At 38.5% G+C, this 26,113-nt stretch overlaps 1 protein-coding gene across 1 annotated transcript in view; it reads right to left on the reverse strand.

Annotated features, from left to right (window-relative positions):
* Positions 1 to 2,468: 2,468 nt before the first annotated feature.
* Positions 2,469 to 26,113, reverse strand: part of HIBADH (3-hydroxyisobutyrate dehydrogenase) — a 75,175-nt gene continuing 51,530 nt past the window's right edge. The window contains exons 5-8 of the mRNA XM_088537674.1: positions 14,478 to 14,611; positions 13,917 to 13,993; positions 7,173 to 7,329; positions 2,469 to 2,793 (exon numbers count right to left, since the gene is read on the reverse strand). Of these exons, the coding sequence (XP_088393800.1) occupies positions 2,635 to 2,793; positions 7,173 to 7,329; positions 13,917 to 13,993; positions 14,478 to 14,611 (527 nt within the window). The 3' untranslated portion in view covers positions 2,469 to 2,634. The remainder of the gene's footprint in view (positions 2,794 to 7,172; positions 7,330 to 13,916; positions 13,994 to 14,477; positions 14,612 to 26,113) is intronic.

Below are 26,113 nucleotides of genomic sequence, written 5' to 3' on the forward strand. Positions count from 1 at the left end.
CATTATATAGATATGTATATGCAGAACAGATGAAGCTACTATTAATACCACCACTAGGATATGTGCCCAGTTACACAATACTTCCTTCAGAATTAGGAAAAAATGTGTTTTCTAATATGAATTGCATTATTGGCTTCAGGTATTGTAGGTTATTAAACATTTCAAGACACCTTCTATAATAAGACTTTTAAAAGAGTTGTTTCTAACTTTGCCAAACTGTTTGGTCTAAAACTCTACATGCTGGCTGGCTGCCCTCAAGCTCCCTTTTTTTTCTTTTTCTTTTTGTTTCTCGTTTTCAATTTAAGCCAAAATCCTCCTCCAATAAGGAGACCAGAGAACATTTTGTTGGTTTGCCAAAATTACATCTGGCAGCCTTTACTGCAGCTTGAAAACCCCTGCGCTTTGGAGCAGATACTTAAAATTTGATCAGAAGTAATGGCGGAGAAGAAACGAGCCTTATGTTTCCCCAGGAAAGTTTGTTCAAATGTGCCTAAACTACAAACCTTCGGGAGAAAAATAAAGATAACAACAAACTTTCCACACGTTTAACTGGAACTTTATGATTTCAGAAGCTAAAATCTTCAAAGAGGCTGCCTCACTGAGCATGTTCCCTTCCCTCATGGCCCATGGCATTCCTGTGTGCACACGGATCACCTTCCAAAAGCAAACAAGGGGGTTACAGGCCAGCACAGTCATAGTGACTGCTCTTAGCTGCTCTCAGGTGGAGTTGGACACTAGAAGGAAGCACCTCTCAGCAGTCCTACTAATGTCAGCCACCTCCCCAAGCCAAATACACAGCAGGCGACATAAACAGGCCTCTTTTGCAATCCCTCACCTCATTCACTATACAATGCCCTAAGCAACAAGGGTCCTATAGGCAAAAACATCCTTTGTTACATGGTCCCAAGTTCATCATGAGACTTTTAGTCACCTTTTTTTTTAATTTATCTGAGATTAGAGTTCCACAGAAAAAAAAAAAAAACTATGTGATCATGTATTTCAAGGTTGAGCTCACAGTTTGCCATGAGTTAATGGTTGTATATTTCTGTGTTTTCCAGCACTTGAGTGGTTGACTTTACAAGTTTAATAGTATTTATTGAAGCTTTTAATCTAATTTCAAAGAAGGAATTCAACTCTGTAGAAACAGTAGTTTCATTAAAGATGAACATTTTTTTAAAGTTTGCTCCCTATAGTGCTATACTCACATATAAAGAACCTCAAATCTCTGATTGACCTAGAAAAGTATATATTTTTAGAACAAACTGAAAAGAGAACTGATCTATCAGTACTGTTTAATGATTTTTGTATAATGTTACTAATGTGTTAAAAGTTAATGTCCAAGTTCTCGGATTATTCACACACTTTTTGAGCTAATTCAAGCACACAATGTTGCTATTTGTATATGCATATATAAAAGGTACTGTCATACAACCTGAATTCCAAAAATAGGAATGTAAAATGCTTAATTGATCACTAAGCCCCAAGTTAAGCATGAATGACTAGCTCCACTGAAATAATTCGGACTACTTATCTTCATAAAACTAAGCACGCACCTGTACACTTGTGAGTTGAAGGAGTTGGTGACCATTTGGTTAATGAAATGTATATGCAAATATATTACCTTATTCATTTCACAATAAGAGTTCTTCAAGATCTTGCTTTTGCAAGACAATCTGTAGAAAACCAAGCAATTTAAAAATAAAAAATAAGTACAAACTTGTATTTGTGTTTACAAGACTGCACTAAAATAAAAAGCAAATAACAATATAGCAAGTATTTACCAGTATAGTTTTTTATTTCTTTTCAAAATAATAGGGTTTCCTTAGGTTTATAATACTGAATAATGCAAATGTACCCTTTGTTAGAATTTCCAGTAGGTGCTATTCTTGAATTCTGAAAATGTGTGACAGAATACAGGAAGAAAATATAAAATTGGGTTAGCAAAATACAATAATGGAACTTTACAAGAGGGACACACATATTATGTTATTTTAACTAAGTCTATCAGTTAAACATGCTGTAACAGCATTCCAAGTAGTTATATATGCCTATAACCTTAAACTGCAACCTGAATCCCAGGAAAAAATCACTAGTCATCAACCCAAAGCTAGTAGTTCCATGGGGGAAAAAAATCCATCTCAAGCTGCATTTCTTCAATCTTCAAGATTGAACAGATCTTCCCTTTTTACGTAAAGAATTATTTTTTAATTTTAATAAATCACTATATGTATCCTTAAATCACTCTATATCTTTCGCTTACTGTTCAAGATTCTCTTAAGTTTGTTGCCATAATGTCTTTTATTTTATATGCAAACAATCTAGCATTTTAATAAAAAAATATTTATTTATTGCCTTTAGTGAAAAAAAAACCTTTAATGGTTCTTAAAAAAAAAAAAAAAAAAAAAAAAACCTGTCTGGCTAATTGCCAAAAAAGGGCTTCCTTTGATTTCCTTTTTCAAGAACTGATGAAAAAATACTGGAGTTTGTTGTGATCTAGACAACCAAAGATAGTCATCTTGTATGGGATCACAATGCACAGTATTTGATTAAATGCACATATTTCTCAAATGAGCTATAAGGAATAAAACAACAACAAAAATGTGTTCTGCTATCATGTCCATTGCTGAAGGGAGCTCACAAAGTTTCCTCCTCACGTAAAAACTGGAACACAGACGAGAAGTCTTTCAGGGCATAGCCCTTTGCACACATCATCCTGTAGATCTGATGTGCCTGGGACCCCAAAGGGACTGGTGTCTTGGTGTTGGTGGCTGAAATCTGGGCCAGGCCAAGATCCTGGTGGAGGGGGAAGAGGGAGAAAGAGGGCAGAGGAAGAAGGGAAGGAAAAGACGTTGGTGAAGAAACAACAAGGATATAAATAGCTATGTACATACTATAGGCTATTTGGCTTCCATTGTAAAGAAAAGTGTACTGCCAACAAATGCAATACTCCAGCCTTAAATTCCATTTGAGGAAGAAGGGAGTCTTGTTTAATTTTTTGTTTTTTAAAAAATCGGCTCAAGGCAGACACCCTCTTTCAGGATCAGAGGAATTTTGAGATTCCAGATCACTACACAATCTGTAAGCAAGACTTTCCCCCCTCTGTTATGTCACCTCCATAAGATTCCCCGAGCTATTCACTTAAGCATCTCTCATGTGTTTTAATAGCACCACTTCTCTATTTGGGTGAGAGGACACCTTGTGTTCTAAAACAGGATAAAAATGAAGCTGGAAAACATCAACAAAATTGAAGTCACTTAGCATATGCACATTTACTTTAAAGTAACCATGTGATTAATGAAAAAATGATAGGCTCAGGCCACTTTGTGAATATGAATGGTTCACAGTCTAAGTAGAAGAACATATTAAAGGATTCCCTAGGGGACTCTCATGAGTCTGCTGCAATTCCAAATTTGCTTTAATGACTGAAGATAAAAGAATACAGAGAGTGCTTCCACTGTGTCTTCAGACACTTAGTTTGGGGCATAAAAAGAAGTGAGCTTGCCAAGAAGAAGAAGAATTGGAAACCTGTCCTCTATGAGCCCTTGTCGACTAGAGTTAGAATCTGAAATATACAGGACACAACTAACAAAGGCAAGTACCATGTACTATAGCTAGTTCTAGCTGGCTAAAAGTAGCTGACTGCACAAAGAATTGTGAGCTAGGCTGGAGGATGCCTCGAATCCCAAGTTGAACCAGAGACGGGCAATCAGAGACAGAAAATCAAACACGAGTCTGAAGATGTAAAGGCCTTGCTAGAGAAGAACACTCAGACACTCAGTTTTGAGTATCACATTTCAAGAAGGTTGCAGAAGAACCTCTCAAGTGTCACTAAGAAGTGTCTAGATTTGCTGTCCACCCAGGACTGTATATAGAACGGCAGTATATATATATATATATATATATATATATATATATATATTTCTCCTGCAACGAATCTTTGATACAGAAGATCTGAGAGCAGTAATACTGGTGAGAGAACCTTCAGCTCCTCAGGGCTGACTTACAAGACAGGTCTTTACTTCCTGTGCATCTGGATTTGAATTAGCACAAGAAAATTCACGATCTTACTCCGCACTCTAAATGTCACTTCGATCTGTAAATCGGCTCTATAAAGGTCATTCTGATACAAATCAGAATCACAGTTACTCTTCTTATTACCCTTGAATGACTCCAATATTTAGGAAAGTGGGAAAATATACATATCAGATGCCACAGAATCAAAAATATTCTTCATCTGCTTCGTGTGTAGCAGTTATACTGAAAGACTCACCGTCTGAGAAATCCAGGAATAGTTATGCTAACCTGACTTACAGGAAGGTATTCCATGACATATTCCTAGCCTCATATAAGCCTTCTTTGTGAAATCTGTTGCCATGTTGTCCATTTCTTTCACCAAAATTTAATTCACATCATGGAATAGCCAAATGGCAAAATCATCCTACTCCAAACTTGCATGGTTGATTTTCACAGTGCTGCTCTACTTTTCTTTCTGAGGGGGAAATCACAGAAGCAATCCTTGAGGATTCTGAAGACTGCTCCCACAGTGGAATTTCATAAAGCAAGTCTTCAAAGCAACTACTTCAAGACCCCAGCTCCAAGACGGCTGAAATTTTAGACAACATTGTAATAATAAATGGACCCTAACTCCAAAATGCAGGAGTCCTTTTCCTTCCTTTTCTCACATCCTATAAACTGGAGCTTTGAAGAGAAAATAAAGAAAATAAATAAAATAAAGCTTAGTGTCAGCTTCAAGTTGTGAAGTGTTTTGCACCTTTTCTTTTGAAGCTGGAGATTTCCTGAGTGAAGCAATACAAAACAGTTCTGACTTAAATTTGCCTTTTGCTGATCTTCTTGGAAAGGTAAAAATCAGACCATATCTTACTGGTTCTCTCTTCCTCTTTGGAATTGACGTTTTCCAGACGTCTCACTATACTGACTACTGTAACTGCTTTTTCTCAGCCTAGAATGGTGGAGAAAGACTCTCTTTTGGGAGACAGTTGTCAAATATTTTTTAAAGAAAAAAAAGGCTCACTATGAAAATGCAGTTACTTAAGTCTATTTTGCAGTTGATCTAAATGAAATTCTGCCATTCAGAATAAAACTCAAATGCTTACTGCCAAGAGTCAAAAACAGTATGATCTCAATCTAGCTCTTCTAAGGATCCAAAGAAGATTGTGTTGTAAATGTAAGATGGAACTTCTGGCCTGCAAGGGGTAATACTATGCTTTATTTTTTAGTGTAAAACCTTTGTAGTAGTTTTTATATTAAGTTGTCTAAACTCTAGGTTTCAAGACTGAGGAGCTTCTGACAAAGCTTTCCTTCCCAAGCAGCTAAAATTGGGATTCTCTGGGTTTGTTTGAGAGATTAGCTTCAACTTCTACCACATCTGACACCTGAGTAGTAATCTAAAGCTAAGTTACTGCTGAATGACTGCCTTCCTGAGCCACTCCTAGATGTGATTCATTGTAGCTCTCTTCCACCTCAGGATTGTACCTGGATTTCTTTGCAATACATTTTTTCTTTTTTTCTTCTTGAATTACAAAAGCGCGTTTTGTATTGCTCAGAAAAGAAGTCCCCAAATCAAACAATTCACAAACTACGTGATACATCATCTACCAAGAGGAAAGTAATAATAGAAAAAGCCTTTCCACAAAATAAGGTACCATGTCTTAAAAAAAAGTCACCACTGCACCAAATAATATCCTGAACATGAACAGCTCTCTTTTGGCTAATTATTCCAAAAATTTTCCATCTGTATTGAATAACAGAAGAATCTACTGTCTCTCCTCCCTGTTGAGGATTCAAGCTTGAAGAAGGCAGCCTACTACCTGAAGAACAAAGGAAGGAGAGGCATACTTAGAAGAGGTGAACCACAAGGTGCACTGCAATATCCAGGTTTGATCCCTGCTCTAATAATTTTCTTTTATTATTAAGTGCTTGATTTATTTTCTATTCACACTGTACATGGGAAGAGTTAAGTAACTAGACTTAAATGAAAGTGAAACTTACTGAAAAAGGCCAAAATGGCAAGCCAATAGGGAAGACTCACAAACTAGCAGGTCTAAAATCCTGTATGAACTTAAATACCTCCTTCAGGACAGCATCTCTACTTAAGTGATATTCAAAGTGTGAAATGGTTTCCAGCACTTACATGGTCAGATGGTAGATCTCTTCCAGGACCACTTTTGTAATTTATCTTAGGCAATCACTGTGCTAAAAGCAGTAGTTCAAGAGTCAGAGTCCTGTGACTCCTTCCTCCAGAGCTGTGTATCGTCTTCATGAGGATGCAGAGCCCTGACCTCCTTGCCTACTCTCCTCTGGCCTCTAAGAGTTTTGCTTTCCTGACCACAGATGACTCAGGCCAGTACTTTTCCTAGAATAGCCAAGGGCATGGCAGTAAGAGCACTCTCCTGGGATAAGACAGCTGTAGGTTACAACTTCCCCAGGCTGAAAAGAACCTAAACCCCAGATCTCTCACTTAGTAGACAAGAGATTCAGATTTCTACATTTTTACTCATAAGAAGCAGTGCTGCCACGAACAAAAACAATGCAAGAGCAGCCACAGCATGGTGCAAGGACCCCAGAAAATTGGAGTCTACAGAAGGAATTATTTCAAGGGATGTCCATTTTCTGCCTTCAGAATGACACTAGGCAGAAAGACAAACACCTAAGCTGTTGGCTGAGCAGAGTGGGATGCTACAGGGCATGTCCACTACCACAGCTTACAGTATCTGAAAGAGATTGGGCAAAAAATGTTAAGTGTCTATTCCATCTTTTGCACCTAATTAGATCAGCAGGACTTTCCTAAAGTACTGTCTTGAGGTTAGGCTCCTATATTATAGATAAGTCATGTGAAAAACACAAAATGGCTTGCAGAATATTTGCTGTAAAGACAAACCTCACAGGAACAGGTGCTCCTGGATTAAGTCAGTACTCAAAAAAAGTGCATGAAACATCACTGAGTGGTTTTGCAGAAAGAGTAGTGAGGAAGAGAGCTGAGGTTGATGTGAAGCCCTCCAGCCTACTCAGTAATTCAGAGCTACAATAAAAGGCTGGGGCCCCTTCTGCTCACGCACATTCATTTCCCCGTAATAATTAATTTTCACTGAGAAGGCTGTTTGCTAGAAATCCAGCAAGAATCAACCGTAGCGTTACATGCAAGTGCCATGTACCTTAGCCATGAGTGTTGCTCCAAAGCCACCTTGGTAATTATTAGCAGATGGTACTCCTTCCATCACTCCTGGAACAGGATTGTATGTGTCGCTTGACCAACAACGACCTGAGCTCATATTTAGGATTTTGGCCAGCAGCTTTGGGTCAAGCCCTAATCTGTCAAAGGTCAAGGAAGAGAAGTGTTAACATCAAAATGCACAAGACATGGGTGACTTGTTTTATATCTTAGGACCCAACCACCATTTCTCTCCCTTTATTATAAGTCATGAAAAATGACATAGTATTGATATTGGGGGTGGGGATGCTGTATTTTAAATTAAAGAACATCAATCTACCATTTAAGCAGCAGGATTTCAAAGCTTGTTCCTTTTACACTACGCAAAGCCCCTTCACCTAGCAATTTTGAAAGTGCAAGCAAAATAAGGGTCCTCTGAGAACAGCAGTTCTCTTGTATGCCAATTACTGAAAGGCATTCTCTGTTCTGCTACCTACTAGAGCACATACTTGTTCTTCATATCAAAACTATATTCTCTGAAGCTGAACAAAGAAAAGAATTCAAAAGCGAGAGAGGGAGTGTGAAAATACCTGTGATGCATTTATACGTGTGCATTTATGTATTTTTTGATATAACAAGACAATGCAAAGTGATCCTGCACTAACAATAGCAGTGATCAAAGCTGCTACTATTTTTAAAAAATAATGCCACTGTACACATCTGCATGTTCCTTGCTTCGTTTTTATTAAATCTTTATTAGGAACTCTTGCTTATGAAGCAGGCCTGCCTTGCACTATGACATATGCTATCCTTTCACAAACATACATTATAGTTCTGGGTCAACTGCTGATAAGGTTACTGATCCTGATAAAACAAAGGTTGGCCGAGTAGAAACATCATTTGTTCTATCACAGAGCTGATGGCATAAACTGCTGCTCAACAGGGACCCTAAAGATACTTCAACATTACAGAAAATGAACCCTCTTATGGATTCATATCTATGGATTCATATCATACTAAGTTGCAATTTTATACCAACTGCATTTATACCAACAATAAGCAGCAGCAGTTTACATGAGCTCTTCAAAAAAATGTTGAGTTGCACTCACCACCAAAAAAAGTGTGCTCTAACTGTGCTTTACTTTTTTTTTTTTTTAAACTTTTTTCTTTTAAGAGTGCTATAAATCAACACTAGCTCTTACCTAGGATTTTCTGCAACAGTCATGCACAGTCATAATGACCCTAACACCACTTCCAGACTCCATAGTACTCAAGGTTTTAATCTGTACGTGGGTAAAGCTCATTACCAATGAAATAATTGCTAAATTTTCTATGTGTTTATTCTAGCAGACATTGAAAGATTTTTAAAATTATTTTAGAGCAGTGGGCCCGATAGTATGGTTCTTTCTCCCACAATGACACATCTCTGCCATTCTTCCTGGCAAATACAAAACAAAATAATTTTTTTGTATTGAAAAGGTAGATTTTTAGCATTACTGTTGTGCAGTCTTACTTATGGCAAAAGTCTTCTTCTCCTCCCCATTTTGCAACACTGTCTCAACTGAAGGTTTTTCAATTGCCATTAAATGCACACATACATACATACATATATATATGTACACACACACACACACACATATATTTCCCATTTCTAATACATTTCTACAATATTTTAATCACACTTTTTATCATACCCAGTGCAAAGTCCTCACCAAGAGGCACTCTGAATAAATGTGCTTTAATTGCTGTCACACAGAGAGCATATTGAAAGCAGACAACTGAATTTTTAACATAAAGTTGTGTGTTATGGCCAAAATAAGTCTCTTGATTTGTTTGTTGCCTTATTGTTATTACATCCAGAACAGTATTTTTAGCAGTGCAGCACTTGCTTGTGCCATATCTAGCTGCATGCAGAGGCCCCTAATTACAGCTGCGAGTAGCATTTATACCAGAAGACATTGAGGTTATTATTTCAAAATGCAAATAACCCTCCCCAAAACCCCTCTTCTCACAATATTACAGCTACCTCTCTGTTAAAATATATTTTAAATGATATCTTTATGTTCTACAGATATGTAAAATATTGTCTGCAGTAGATCTATCATATTTTTGCTCTAGGGAAGGAAATAGGAAGATGGTGTCAGTTTAAATCCCTGCTTTTTTCAAACTTGGGTGCTCTTAAACACCATGCAGATTCTCTTTAGGAGACCTGAAACTACTTTTTTTTCTCTTTTGCAGCAAGTGTATCATTAATAAGAGCAAGTTAGAAGTGCTTTGCATTTCATCTTTCTGAGGATTCATCCACTGGTGCATATATAACTGACAGTTAAAATTAGACATATATTAAAATCAGTTACTGAAGAAGTCCTCTGTCTTCCACTGCGCCCAAAGCTTGTAATGGTCTGAAACCGGCTAGAATATACAGTAATTGTCATTCAGTGAGAGTCTATCCTGGAAAGTCATGCTTCAGTGGAGAAGACTGAGTTTCCATTTGAAATCAACAAATTAATCCAAGACAGGTATCTGAAAGGGCAAGTTTAATAGGAAGCAGCTACTGGGCTCTCAACCATGATAAAATGTTATTGCTGTTTCCCTGTAAATTGGCTGGGAACATATGATACCTTCTGCATAAGAGCTCCATTGCTGCTCGAGAGATATACGGCTCAAGCTATCAAAACGATGACAGTCTGCCAGTCCCCGGAACAACTTGCCATTGGATGTGGCAGAAGCATGTGCATGTGCATGTGGATTTACTACCCCGAAAATAACACACGAAAAAGCAGCCCATGTATTAACTGCAGTTATAATAGAGCACAAGAACAATCTGCTGCCTCAAATTAGTGCTTCTTCAATAATATCCCTAATGTACTGAAGCAGAAAATAAGCAAGACACACAAAAAAACGCTTAAAATAGGAACACTTCAAGCCACTGCTCAAAACTCCAGTTTTGCTGAGTTTTGATAAAGTAACGTAGTGAAATGTTCACACACTCCTCCCAGAGTTTTGTTTGCAATGGAGAGTAAAGCTGAAATGGCATCTCACAAAAAAGTTTCTCGCTCATCTTATTTTGAGTAGACAGACTGCAGTGGCTAAACTGCGGAGAGATTTTCAGCTCAGGGTGTTATGGATAAATACCATTTGAAGCTGCAAATAGGTATTGAAGCAGAATCTTGGGACCTTTCCACCACAGCTGAAAGTGGCTTTACCATCAGTGTTTGAAACACAAGTCTGGGAGCTACTGCAGCCCCTCCCGGCAGACAAGAGACCTTCTCTGCTGACAGAAGTACAAAAATGATTTTACACCAAGGTCACTGGCATTAATCTTTCTATCCTGGTTCTTTCCCAGCCATATTAAACAGTCTTGTCCTGTCTCACGGCACCACATAATCCACTCGCTCGGTCTTGCAGGCGGCCTCGGAAGGGACTGCCAAGTGCCTGACAGGCAGCGACTTCCACCTGACCGAAACACAAATGAGGTATCAGCAATGTTTAATTTCCATCTTTGCCCTGCTAGCACGAGGCATTGCTGCCATGGAACTGGGAGCTCAGTACGAAGGCTTACTGCCACTGAGACGATCAGCAAAAAGAAAAATCATCTGTGATTGTGGACAGTATCAATACATGTTTTTATTTCTCATTAGTGAAATTCAGATGCACTCGGTGTTATTCTTTTGGCATACTAATTCCCTATAGTATTTTGCAATATACACGTTGTCAATAAAAACAAAACCAGAATCTACTCAGGAGATTTTTTTCCTCTTGCACTACCAAGCTGGAAAAAAAATGCAAAAGAAAATGTAAATTCATTTTGAGAATGTCTGCCACACCTCCAACACCTTTTGGTAGCAACATTCATAAAGCACCATTAAATTAATTAAAAAACAAAACAAAACATAAAAAACATTTCAACTGGAACTCAGGCTGGCATTTTTTCTAAATTACAGTATGGAAACTAAACCCAAGCCCTTCCAGTGAACATGGACATCATTAGTAACTGATGATGATATAGTCAAATGAAAAACAAAGGGAATGAAACACAACATTCGCACGGGACTGCTGGCTTTTCTGGGGGTTTAATGTGGAATTTTTTCTCACTGATGCCAGGTGTCCTGCCTGTTCATCATTGGCTAGTTAGACTGGAATTTGGAAAAAATCTACTATATCAAATATAAAAGAAAGAAAACAATAGCAGAGATCATTTAAAAATCTGAAGTGAATGAAATTATCTCTCTGCTTCAAAAAATGAAAGTTTAGGCTGCGTGGTGTGTTAAAACAATAGAGGCAGTACTTCATAATTAGCATCTAACATCACATTGCTTCAAATGTTTAGGCAGAGTATATGCTAGTTTCTGCAAGGCACTGTCATTTGACTTTTACTCACGTCTAGTTCACAGACAAGAACAGTTTCTGAATTATTCAAAGTCCATAAAACCTCCAGACTTAAATAATGAACAGATGTATGCTGTGCATGACATGAGGACACTTTATAGTCTATCTAAAAGTTAAGAATATGTCCAAGTTCCACCATTTTTATCATTAACTTTTTAGATTTTCAGCATCCTTTACTGATTATTAGTCAGTGATAGGCTTTCTTTGCCTGAGACACTTCCATCTAATGAATGAGGTTGTATCCTGCTCTCTCTGATCTTGGCAGTCAAAGCATCCTGAGATTGTGCACCAAAAGAACCACTGGTCAAACACTACTTTGAGTATGCTAGGTAATAATGCATTATGTTAACTTTTGGACCATTTACACATGAAAAAATAACCAAATTATTAGTGAGTCTTTTAATGATTATCTTTCAATAGTTAATAACTATACCTTGTATATTAGAAATTGGTACATGCAAAAATTATAAAGTTCTTATTCTAGCTATAAGCAGAAGTCATTTTCTCCAGGATTTAAATCAAAGCACATTAAAATCAATGCAGAGGTTCTAAATTACTTCATAAGGCTTTGAATTACTGTTTATATCAAACTCCATGCAGTTTTGTACTAGATGAGATTCTGCTCTTCATAACATCCAGGTTACAACTAGCAGGTTTCTTCTACAATAAATATAGTTCCTTCTTGATTACCAGCACTGAGGGGTAGACAGCTTTGTATATTGTCACTTTCGGTTTTGCTCAGACATCTCTGAGCAAACATTTCAGACATTTCAAAACACAGAGTCAGTCAAAATCTCATCTGGAAAGGGATAAAATGAACTATGAAAAGTCTAAATCCTTTCAAGCTACAGTGACTGCAGACACAAATTTATTTTGCACAAGCTTCATATGCCCAAAGTATGTGTTCCAAACCTTTTGAATTTACTCTATTTTTAATTTTAACCGTAATCACCCTTACATATGTGGACAAAAACATAATGAGAACATCAGTTGCATATGCTCTACTAAGTGAGCCATGACCTAACACAGACCCTGGTGCCAGCTTTACACCACACTGGATTACAACAGTTGCATACGATGCTATTGCTTTTATTACGGCTTGATACAGATATGCTTCACTATCTTACAGACGCTCAATTTTAAAATGTAAATGGTACAGGATATTGATAAACCAATTAGCACTGATGCAAAGCAAATTCCTCTTTTATCTCAATTACAACATGACAACTTAATAGGTCAAGATAGTCTAACATCTGAGACAAGGGCAATTCAATAAAACAACTGCATCTTGATATGGTAATTAAGGGGAAATGTGAATCCATTACACTGCTTGTGTATGTGCGCACATGTGGGTGCTCTTTTATTTATTTATTTATTTGAAGTATTTGATGCTGTTTTTGTATTATATCAAATCTACAGGAGCACACAGTCTAGAGTTCAGTTGATAAATACCTAGAATATGTGCAGTTTTAGCAGCCCAATCATAAGGGTGTGACTTGGACAGATGTATAACGCATAGAGCCCTCAGAAGATATGTAATTGCAAGATAATTTATTCAGACACAGAATATATATTTTTTTGTGTATAATCTTCAAAAAGCTTTAGATCTGGTTAAGAGAATTCAGGAAGGTTCAAATACTGTGAAGCTGAACTGGTGTTTGCACACACTCAATGGGAACACGAAACAAAATCTCAAAAACCAGAACAAAAAAAATAGGCTTCAACTGGAGAAGAAAAATCGCTTCATTTGAATATACTGCCACTTACATGTCATATATATCACCTTCTATAAAAGAAAGGGAAGGAGTGCAGTGGAACATATTCTGATTTTTTTGAAAAAGAAAGAGTTCTGTCAATTGGGACAAACCATGATGAACAGGTTCGACAGAAAGGTCTATGCCTTTTTTATCCTTTAATTCTGACTTGAGATGCACACCATGTTAGAAGTTCTACTTTACAACATTTGGGAACAATTTAACAAAGCCATCCAGAGCCATAAGGGAGTATAATACTCAAAATACAATGTACACTAACTTCGAATACAAACAAAAAGGTATCTCTATATTATCTCTGCATGTTTAGATTTAAAAATAAACATTATTGTACAATGCACTGTAACAGAGCAAATAAACTCTTATTTGAGTTGCAGAATGTAATGATCTATATACAGCCATTACAAGAAAATATTCCTGTTCTCAAGAGTCTTGCCTTAGTTAAATAATCTCTTTAGAGTGTTAAAGGCTTTTACAAGAGAATTTCTAGCCAAATTTTATCTACACCATCTAATCATTGCTGTCTCAGGAAAAAACAACGGCAAAATACAAGAACTGTTAACACGGAAAATAAAAAACAGACCAACCTGATGCCCAGATTCATAGCCTCAGCAGTTCCAATCATACTGATTGCCAAGAGCATGTTATTGCAGATCTTTGCCGCCTGAAAATAAGTCAAATAGTCAATCAGCTTCTGAGTTTTGATAGAGCTAACACATAGGTATCTTTTTTAACTAGGCCCACTATAGCTATGATCAAATACCTTCAGATAGCTGTTTTCTAAAAGTAGCACCAGTACAGCTGACCTATGGTTCTTTCAGAGATCAGGAAACTTTTCTTTTTTTCCCCTTGGTGCAGGAGTTCAGTTAGTATGCATTACATTTAGGGGCTTTTTGCCCTTTACATCATAGAGACTAAACTTAGAAGAAACAAAATAAAAATCTGAATCCTCCAACACAATCTGGGGAAGGACCAGGCACTACAGTCCTAGGACAGTATTTTACATACACATGGTTGAACAATGAGCAAACAAAGAGAAGATAATATAGGACATTTGGTTCTGGAATAAAAAATGGGTTTCATGAAAGACAAATAAAGGAACAGAAAAGAAAGACTGAAATAACTGGTAAGTCCTCAGCAATCATTACCTGCCCGGTTCCGACCTCTCCACAGTAGACCACGTTAGAGCCCATACACGTCAGTAACTCTTTGGCAGCATCAAACTCTTGCTCCACTCCACCAACCATGAAAGTAAGGTTTCCAGCTCGAGCAGCACCAACGCCTGCATCAAGATAACACTGGATTTAATACCAGCATTTTTTTAAGAAAAGAACCCCATCTTACCAATTATGTTCTAATCATGTAAAATTTATGTGCTCAGTACTTCACCCATGATGAATCTCCCCAAAGTTTATTATTACTATGGAAACATACAGCCCTAGCACTTACAGGATCAAAGACTCTGGAACATTCAATCAAGATAAGACCACCTACTGGTAGGGAAGAAGGCAACTTCAAGAATAGCAGGACACAGAAATTCAGAGAACTTTTGGCAATATCACTTTTATAGTTTCACATGGAGAAAGAATCAACCCTTCCTGCAAGAAGCCTGAGCACCCCACACTCCTCACTATTTCTCAGTTCAGCATGAAGCTACTAGAAATTCAGGTTCCTGCCCTGGGAGTGCCTGGCTGCAAACGCCGCTTTCTGTATCTGTTATGTATTTCTCCCCTCCATCCTGCCACTCAGTCTGCACTGTGTCTTGAATTCACTGAAAAATTTCACAACAGTTTGACAGATTAAGGCCTAGAAAAACCCAGCAAGCTTCTACCAGTTTTGTCAAAATAGCCAAACGAGTAGGGGAAGGAGAGTCCCACTAAAAATAAATGAAGCAGATGCTTAACCTGTGTTAAACCCTGAAGCATCCAGAACTCCTCACCCCATAGCCAGAGCTAGGGGAAAAAAAAATAATAAAAAAGTCTATATATAACATTGCTGCTCCTACAACAACACATTCCTGAGACACTGAAGAAGTGTGGTAAAAACATCTTCCTTCTCAGGTTAAGAGACACCCTATTTGCAGCCAATCCTTGATCTCAGTTGTATGACTCCTCCCTAGGAACTCGTCGGTAAATCCCAGGAACCGGGCTAAGAGCAAAGCCTCGATTTAGAGCTAATACAAACAGGACATTGTCATCTTGTTGGCTACCAATTTACTACGTACATGACCGCAAAGATTGCTACATTAATAAACACAATGATTTTCACTCCATTCCTCCAGCTATTTTTATTCAAACCACATAATGGCCTTTACCACTAATCCTGTGATCTGACCTGCAGCAAATTAAGTAGACAATTTAAGTCAAAGCTTACAAACAAAATCCAGTACTATCCATCATAGGTCAATAGCCTTGTATCTAGATTACAGACTGCTAAATAGCTTCAGAGAGTCATTTATTAGAGCAAAATTAATGCTGACAATAGTTTTCAGCTGGTTAATCTTCTGACAGCTGCACTCTCTCACTTGTTCAAGCACTTACATTTCAAGTAGAAAAAAATAAATTAGTTAAGTAGAAAAAAGGGGCAATTTGTTGTATAATGCAGGAGCCTTGGAAATTTCTATTTTTAAAAACAAAAACCTGTTTACTTCATGGTGCATTTTATTATCTAGAGTCCTTGCCAACTACCAGCTATTTTATCCGAATTAAACAAGCAGTGCAACAAATCCTTAACACTAGCAATTTCTGAAAGTTTTGGCGGGGAGTCTAGGAGCACAAGAATTTCAGCTGAAAATAGAAGTAAAAATTTATCAGACAAATACGCATAGCTTTACTTCACAATCACAGATTCCATGCTGACAACACAGATCAGTAAAACATTGACAGCTCAAACCACTAAAAAAAGACAACAAGGGAGAAGGCAGAGCAGCTTAAGATAACAAAAAGAGCAATGATTATATTTCAAATTTTCATTTTTTTAAAGGTATCTTCTTGCCTACCTAAAATAGTGCTTATTGTACCACTGCAGGTCAGGGTCGAGACTCCAGAAAACCTTCAGAAGCCATTTGCTCTTCCTCCAACATAAAACCTCCCCATGGTTAAAGAACGGTTTCAAAGAAACTGTATTTGTGATTAGCAACTAACTGTAGGATTTGCTCTTCCACAAAGCCAGACTGCTCGAGCCCACGGCTGCAGCCCTACACTGCATTTCCCCAGGACGATCCCCCGCGAACTGCTTAAGGGTGCCGTGTGAGCAGGTTTTACAAACAAGTCAAAAGTTAGTCAGTAGATTGTAACACTCTGTTTGACTTCTGCTTTTCTTTCCTTATTTTATTACGCAAGTAAAAGACAACAGGACTATGCAAATATTTGGAGCTTTTACTGTAAGGACAAAAAAAGAAAAAAAGAAGTGTCAATAACCCTCATCTAAAACATTAAGGTAGTTTCCTTACCACAGGCTGAGGCTACAGTGTAAGCACACTGTAGCCTAAAGGCGAGCTGAGGAGACTGGACAGAAAGTAATGAGCACCAAAGACTTACCCCTTGGGTATATGCCAAAAAATAGCAGCCAACGAGACATCCAGAAAAAGAGAAATACATGTTCTGGGGAGTTTAGGTGCTTTTAAATGTGGGAATTGTTCAGGAAATCCAAAGAGGAATCAAAAAGCACTTCTTGTTTCAAGGCATTTATCAGAAAATTTCCAGATTTCTACATTGTCAGGAACACGTTAGCAAAAACGCACGTCAGGATGCAGAAAATGAATCCTGAAAGAAGCACAGTGAAAAGTTCTAGAGTAGCAGGAAGAAGGAAGGACTGCAGAGCCTGGCGCAACACAGACTGGTTTCCTGCTCAGGTACTAACAGGTTTTCGACCAAGGTCTGGAGAGAGCATTCCTTCCCCCTGCAGCGAGAAGAGGTACCTATGAAATGGTTCCTCAAAATGTGTCCCATCATGTCTGGCTGAGTTACGCATGGGACAAGTAACTGCAGGACAAGACTGTTCAGTCCACATGATGCCTACGAATTACTGCCTGTAAAGAAATCAGTGAAACTGAGGTGCTAGGACTCCTTAGTCTGAATTTTAGGTGAAAACATGAATGGAGGCTCAGGAAAATTCATATGACAATAGTCAAAGCCGTGCAGGGGCAGATGACCTCAAGTTTTAGGTTCTCAGCCTGACAACCTCGTTCAGTAGCCAGCCTTCCCTTCCAAATTCACTTTGCTTTGCTGATTTTGCAAGTCCTACAGCGTATAAAATCCTGGAAAAAGTACTGTAATCTGTTACTGATTCCAGTTCCAAAATCAAAGGTCTCACCTCTGTAGCTGTATCAGTAAAGGCAGCTGGGTTATGGTTTTCTTACTAGTAGGACTACAAATTGCTAGAAAATGATGTTAATCAGATGTACATGTAAAGTGTCTGCCACTAGTTAAGGTTTTATTACCTTTTTTATATTTAAATCACTGTTGTATTGCACCTACCAATACAAAAGAGTGCTGCTGACAAAGGTGAGAGGAAAAGTAAAAGTGAATGTCAACCTACAGCCATGTTTACCTGCTTCAGAGACTCCAAAAGACTAGCTGAAACTTAAGAGCTGGGACATCTTAAAGAAAACACAAAAATTCTCTCATTGTTTATTCAACATACAGGATATTGAGCAAGGCAGAATTTTAAAAACTAATCTATGATCTCAAATAGATGTAAAAACAAACAGAAAAAAAAAGGGTTAAAGTTCCAATTTTCCATTTTACAATCTTGTACCTTCTTGCAGTGCAAGAGTTGAAGCTCTCCCTGTTATGCTTTGGGAAGTGCAAGAAAACCCTGGTCCTTTACTCCAAGACTTTTGCAGAAATGCAGTTTCAGTGACTATAGTAGCCTCAGACAAGCAGTTTCTTGCCATGTTTGCTCCCTTTCAGGCAGGCTGAACTCAAGAACCTGTGTGCATGTGTGCACACACGCACAGGGGTGCGCGCGTGAGGCATGGTCTTTTACAGGACTAACCAATTCTAAATATCTGCCAGTTCCCAGGAAATACTTTGTCTTTTGCAACTCACTAGAAGTTAAATCAAGATACACAAAGAAAGATTAACTGAAAAGGTTACTATTGTTTCGCTACACATATAAAGCTCAAACCAATTAAAAGGCACGTATAGGCAACAGCAGCTACAAATCCCTACTGGAAACAAAAGCAGGTTATTTAAAATTACACTATAAATTTAAAGCAAGCAGGAGCAGACGTATGCATAGAGCATCATTTTCTTCTACTTGCTTCACAGACAGCCTGACATCCTCAAATCTATTTCCTGGGCCCAAGTAAACAGAACAGGCTCGGAAAAAAACCTGCTCAACGGGACCTTGTTTCTCCCTGTTATAAAATCAGCATCAAAGGTAGCCGTATGAGGCTGCCCTAGTGCCGTAGATGGGAAAACCCAGTAAATCACTTAATTTGCTCAAAAGAACTTAAATGTTTTAAGCAGCCTGCCATCAGCAGAGATAAAGAAGAGGGCCGATGGGACCGGGCTGCAATGTGAGCCGTCTTTAAAATGCAATTGTTCTAATCATTTTCTACAGATGCCGCCTCACAAGGGGCTGCTGTCACAGGGACCATTTACGACTTGTTATGGTGTCTCTATTGTTTACCAGCGACATTCGCTAAAAAGGCGACAGCTGGGGCAGAAAGCTGCTACTCACCGAACAATATAATCCCGTGAAAGTAATCAACAAATTTAAGGGTGTTAATTAACTTTACACTTTATCATGTTCAATTAGTTGTCCTTTCTGGAAAAGATTGCCGTGCACAATCGGTTTAGAGCGTGCCATGTTTGATTTGTAAGTGATCACTGTTTCTGTTTCGAAGTCCATGTCAGATGTTCTCTTGGGTTTTGGTGACACAGATGAATGGCTCTGCACATGTTAGGGGGTGATCTGGTTTAACATAAAGCAGCATAACATAACCCCTTGTTAACGTGCGGCCGGCCTTTGCCGAGCAAGGCCGGGAGAACGCAGGCCGGAGCGCGCGTACGTGCGCCAAGCGCTGCTGACGGCCACGATGCAAAGTTTGGGTTTTGCTGAAACACAAAGGCACAAATAAATGGGCAATTTTTCATCATTATATCTCAAAGCCAGGCTTGTCTTTTAGGGGCACGCTCGGGATCATTTCTTCCCAGCAAGATCCCTAGTTGTGCCGCATTACGCACTAGGCACAAGCACGTCCGAACGTTTTACATAATGCGCGCAGCCTGTTTTAATGGCAGCTGAGCAAATGCAGGGGAGATGCGGTGTGTTCTTGGGCATATAAAATTCTGTGGTGACTTTTAAATGTCTGTGCTGCATTTATAATGGCAGGGATTTGAGATGGAAGTTAAATTAATCTACTATTAAAATGTACCTTTTTCCCTGTAACGGACCTGTTCTTGCTCGCTAATGGGACAAGAGGAAGCTCGTGATGAAGCGGCATCGCACTTGCAAGTGCACCTTAATGAAAGTCAGCGCAAATCCCCCATCCTGATAAATAGAGCTTTGCATCACCATAGCTCATAAACCCCCGGTGTTGGAACAAAAACGGAAAGGGAGCTTCAGGTCACTGCTTTGAAAATTTATATGACTATTTGATAGTATGCTGGAAGAAAAAGCAAGCTTAAGGAAGTAAAGACATCTCTAGTGCAGCATAATCCAATTACACAATTTGCTAAATTACAGCTGTGCAAAGGAAAAAAAAAACTAGTGGATTTTTATTCTGCAGCAACAGGCAAATTAAATCCACATTATCATAATTATTTAAGCATTTACTTTGTACATAAAAACAAACTGCAAAACCAAAACAAAATAAAAATTCAAAGAAAGCCCAATGGAAAAGTTGTTAACTCTGAAAGCTAATAATGGAGTAGGTTAAATATTTAAGAGGAAATTATAGGCTGTATCAGAAAGAGCTGAAGCCACAAAACAAAGCGGTACAAAACATTAGTTTTCTGCTAGGAAGAAGATCTGCAGGGAGCAAGGAAGCGGTCGATAGATCCTTAAATTGGACGCAATAGCTGCTCTTCTATCCCAAGTTGGCAGCTGCTACATTTGCAGACCTGGTTCATTATTTACCCATAATGACCATCAAGCTCCAGTCAAAGTCAGATCACAACAACTGTCAGCAGCTCTTTTAATTAGCCTTGTTTGAATTCAGATAGATACCACAATGGCCCTGCTTCTGCTGAAAAAGCAACAGAATGCTACAAGGAATGAGCTGCTCTGACTCGCTAACAAACAGGATTGGGGAAAGTCAGCAGAATCAAAGTTATTATTTCTATTTTTATTTTTTTAATTGAGAAAGACATGGAGATGGGCACCTTATTGGTCCTTCCTCCCACCACATTAACGACCCACAACTGCTGTATGCGGGCATTTCAAACGCCAACCCGAAGCATTACTCCATAATCTAAAAGGTAAACTTTGAGAGCGAGGCTTACAGGTATTAATTAAATGTCTAAACTCTGTGAAACTGTACATTTTCAAAAATGGAATCAGAATTAAGGAATGCACATATTAACAGGATTATCTTCTCTCCTAATTTATCTCCTTCTGTTTGTTTATCCTCAGGGAACATAATCTTCTGTTGCATCAAGCCACTCTCATTCTCCTTGTGTCTGCAGCAGAATAATAATTCCCTCCTCCCCCTCACTCCTGCTTCCCACAAGCACCTGCAGGAAGGAGGAAGAGTGGACCAGACTGTGCCCATCAGCAGCAATGCTCCATAGCAGGAGCATAAACAGAGAGGTGCAGAAGAGCTGCACAATAGGCTACCTGCTTCCGATAGCCCAGTGTGAGAAAGAGTAATTAAATGAATTTTGCTGCCTGTAATAGCACAAAGAAAGAAGATACAGATGAGAGCACTGTCATACCCATTCTCTGACACCTACGCTGCAGTCCGGGCTGGCTCCCTGTTGTGCGAGGTGCTACAAAAGAGGGTACCAGACTCTCCAGTCCCACGAGGCAAGCCGAGAAGTGCTGCTGTACACACTCCTCAGGGGCCTTATGGGGGATATACTAAAGGTACCTGACTCATGAGGTTATATGTATACAAACCATAGGTACGTGCATGTGCTGCAGTACCACCGGATATGACTTTTGGGCACAGAAGTAGTGACTTAACCATCATCAGGAACTGAAGGTAGAAGGTAGTGCAGATGGCTGCATAAGGAACTGGCTAGGAAAGAAAAAAAAAAAAAAAGCAAAATGGTAATGAGGAGATTTATGCTTTTAATGGAAGTGTTGAGTGCAATTCTATAGGGATTAGTACTTGAACTTGGCTATGGACACCAGAGCAGAAATAATAAAACTTCAACCTAATTTAGATCTATCACAGAAGGACGCCAAAACACAGAAAACAATACACCCTCTTAGAAAATCATACAAAAGCGGAGCAGAAGCCGTGGTCCAGGAAGTTTAATATGAAGGGAATGCATCACGAAAATTTTACGAGATTCTATTAAGTAGTAAGCGACACCTCCAAAATGATTAGCCAAAGAAAATAAGTCACTAAAGGCAAATACACACAGAAGGTACTGTAACTTTTTCAGAAGTGCAAGCTGAAAGAAAGGCCTGACAAGATTGTTCTGCCTGCAGCAGTTTTTTAAAGCACCACATTCACTTCTAGTCATTGCAACATCCAGGAGAAACACCAAGGCATCTGAGCAGCTACCGGCTGGCTGTACTATCTGCTCTAATAACGATCTACAAATAATACCAAAACAAACAAATAAATAAAAAAAACTCCCCAAGGCACAAAATTGGTGAGGAACAGCACAAACAGAAAGGGAAGCCCACCTTGGCTTTGGCTCTCATATGTCTTCACTGAGCAACATACTGTTGCTGTGCAAATTCACGACCCAAATTACAAAATACAGGTAATTGCAAGCCACGACATTTGCAGATTTTGCTGGTTGGGCTTGAATGCCTCTATCTAGAACGTTTGAAATACTCAAGCATTTTACCTTAGTCCCAAGCTAAATGGGACTCTTTTTACACATCATTGTGGAATATATAGGCAATTATAACAAAATTACCTGCACACTTTAGTGCTTTATACTTCTTTCCTCACTCTCACATAGGCCCCCTCCAAACCAACAAAACTGCATCGTGTTTTTTTTTTTTTTTTTTTCTGTTGAATAAAGAAGGTACTAAACATAGCTGGAGAAAGAAATTACCCCGAGGTATGTACTTAAACTGCATTGCTCAACAGGTAATGGTTCAAGTGCTCTGCTTAAGGTTCTTTTTTGGAAAGCCAGCTGCAGATGCCTCAAGTCACAAAAGGTAAATTTCTATTGAAGCATCCATTAGCTCTTCCTTGTTATTTAAGCAAACAAAAATATAAACACAGAAAATAAAAAGCATTAAAAAGGGGTGGAAAGGAATAGGATGGTAATAGGAACATAGCTACTCCTATCATTTCTGGTTAACTTAAGAGCTAAAGATGTAGCAACTCTCAAACGTCCCCAGAAGAAAAGCAGTATGAGCATATTTATATTTGCAACATTTTAAAATCGTCTACTATCTAAGAGCTGCAATATAACGAAAATCCCCAAAAAACCCAGCAACAATATGGCCAAAAAGAAAACATCAGACAAGTCATTTTAAAGAAATCCATCTCTACTACTTTCTGCTGGACGCTTCCCCAGCTGATAGTTTCAGTTTTAGCTATGTAGGGGACAGTCTGTGAGAGTAAAATTGATAGCATTTTGTTACATGAAATAAGAAAGAAAGCTTTAAAAAACCCAACAGGACTGAAGACTGCATTGTACGTTTTTGAACAACTGCCCCTTAAATGGTCGTCAGCAGAATGGGGATCATGAATTTTGGGGATAATCTGAACTACCATGACAGTGCTTTAGATACGGCTACCCTTTCACCCGACTGTTTTAATTATTGGCTCTTGCTGCAGGACGCAGTGAGCAGCACACACGTACAATCTATCCTCTCCCTTTCAGCCTCTGCTTTAAAATACAGGCTCGTTTTAAGCATGCCTAACTTGGCATTCACAAAGCAATAAAGCATTTTCTCCTGCATAATTTCAGCACACTCAGTTAATTCCAGAAGCTTTTTACTGAAAAAGCCTAGTAGTGAAAAAATGCAAGATGACAACTGCTTCAAAAGCAACATACACAGATACAGACCTTCTCTTTAAGGAATCCCTCCATATCAAGACCTTTCTCGTATCTGTTTCCTCTGCATAATTCTGTTATTATTCCTTTGCAAAACAGATAATGCATCTCTTTCATACAGCCATGTTTCGTATTGACCTCTAGCCTAAAATTTAATGTATTTTACTTCTCAAATTTATTTGATGCCACATATTCAGTGAGTTCAAATCCTTGTAATTTCAAGACATACTTCTTCACGCTGCATTACTTCTAAGTATAAAAAGCCATATTACCGGTTATTAATAATTTTATTATTTCATAAAGGACAAAAATGCAATTATATGGTTTAAATTCACAAATATTTATATGCTCCAAATGCTGCACTGTCCCGAAACAAAGCATATTTTCATATTTAGCTGTACTGAATCACGGCTTAGAGAGACCACTGAAAAATAATTTGTGTGTCTCTTTTTCTTCCCCCCTCACCAACTGTAACAATTCCAACACTACAACTCCAACTATTTGGCAAAAAACAAACTAAATCTTTTCTTTAATAGAAGGTTTCTGAAGTCAGTACATGCCCTGCTCTTCCAAAAAAAAAAAAAAAAAGGAAACAAAAGAAAAACTCTGCATTTTGCCTATGAACAGAATCAAGAGGGTAACAAAGTTAATTATTTCTCATAATCAGTAATTATGATTAGATAAGAGAGTCTTTGGTAATGAACTGCTCTAATGATGGAGGACCTCCGTCTTGCGAAATATAATAGTACATTAACATAACTGTGTATGCAAAGTACATAGAAGCACTGCCACAGTTAACTTGTCAGTGAGTGATTAAATAGGAATTCATAATTAGAAAAATCCACAGCGTAATTTATTGGCCTTGGCGACAGTTCTGGTTCATTAGAGGTTGATTACCGCACAGTGACCTCTAGCGGCCTGCGGCTCCGCGCTGATACCGAGCAGCAACAACAAGGAAAGGGCCATTTTCGGGACTCAAAAAGGTCTCCCTTCTTACCTTTTTTTTTTTTTTTTTTTTTTAGAAAAAAACTTCTCTTAAAATATATAGTATGCTGTTGTTTCACAGAACGGTCTCCCCTTCTATGCTTTCCATTCAGTTATAAATGCAAATTGGGGTTGCACCCTTGTTGGTTTTAAACCCTTTTTGGTTTTAAAGTTAATACTGAGGCTAAGACGGCTTTCATGCTAATTAATGCTCATACGCACACTGATTAACATTGTGTCTTTTGGAACTGTAAAAGCTTTCATTTAGCCAGGGTCAGTCCAAAAGCTGGGAGATGCTCGTGCCATTTGGAAACGTGGGCAATGTGAGGTGAAGAGCCTCTGGGTGCTGCCTCTGGACAAGGGTCACTTCTGCACTAAAACCTACGGCACCGGCGCACAGGCTGAGGATGAGGAGGGAGAAGACACCCCAGTTCTGCTCCAAGTAGGAAACAAACTCCCCACATTTCATATTAACTGCTTAGAAGATGCCTTGCAACATCCGTAATATGAATATCATTGCAGAAGAATGAAACTTAACTTGAAGAGAGGCTGGTATTAAATTACAAAATCTTTTAAGCATAAAAAAGCAGAATCGCCCCCTACTCAACATAACTAATGTACTTGTAAGCTATGTAGAAGGTCTTTTATTTTGTCATTTTCCATTATGATGCACATTTTTTCTTGCAATAGGATGGTGGCTAAAAAGATAATAAAAAATAAACCTAAGAATATTTTAAGCATACCTGAAATAGATATAAGCATAGATTTTAAGCATATCTGAAATAGATTCTATGATTCTATGAAATGAATACAGAAGCCCCTCAAACACAGTCTTAGACAAAAATCTATACTCAATGAATTCAAGCAACTTAGATTTCAATTCTTCTCATGCTGCACTTGGCTGTATTTTCAGGCATGAGCATTGCAGAAGGGATGTACATGTATTTTTCTTTGCTTTTGTCTACGACGGACTGGCTACAAAAATAACGTCCCTTTATCAGAGAGATGCTAGAAAATAAATCGCACAGTCCTGCTTCATATAAGAAGAGATTTTTCATGAAGAACTATCGGAGCCTCTCAGCTGGGGCGAAGTCCATCGCGCTCCCATGCTGGAAACAGCTTTACCAATTGCTGGAGAGAAGCAGAGAGTGCAGGGCCGAGCGCTCACCTTTGGTTTTCCTGTGCACGGGTGAGCGACTGTGCGTGTTTGTGTGCGTGCGTGGGTGGGTGCGAGTGTACATACAGGCGCGCATGCACACACGCAAGCTCCGAGCTGTTTGTGGCAATGATTTAATACAGTGACTGGATAATGAGCTGTGCTCCCCGCAGCAAGTGAATCACCATTTAATGCTATTATCAACAGTTCATGACCCACCGGCATGAAATGTCAGCCTGATTAATCTGAACACTGCTGACCTCGGAGAGGAAAAGCTACCTTATTGTCAGAATTTAATATATAATAAAACCATACACGGAATATAAATATCTGATCAAGCAAAGCCATTAAAAGGAAATCTGCTTTATTTTGCTCTTTTGTTTCCTTTAAACTTGCTAAGGTACCGAAGAAAATATTTTTAAAATAAATGTTTGTCTAGTCAAGCAGGAAGCAATCCATTAGGACCTATTATTTTGATGTACAGTGAAACACTTCAAAA

Source organism: Tinamus guttatus, unplaced genomic scaffold (assembly GCF_059628265.1).
Source record: "Tinamus guttatus ecotype Peru unplaced genomic scaffold, ASM5962826v1 Tinamus_guttatus_pri_ptg000843l, whole genome shotgun sequence".
In the NCBI taxonomy this organism is placed as follows: domain Eukaryota; kingdom Metazoa; phylum Chordata; class Aves; order Tinamiformes; family Tinamidae; genus Tinamus; species Tinamus guttatus.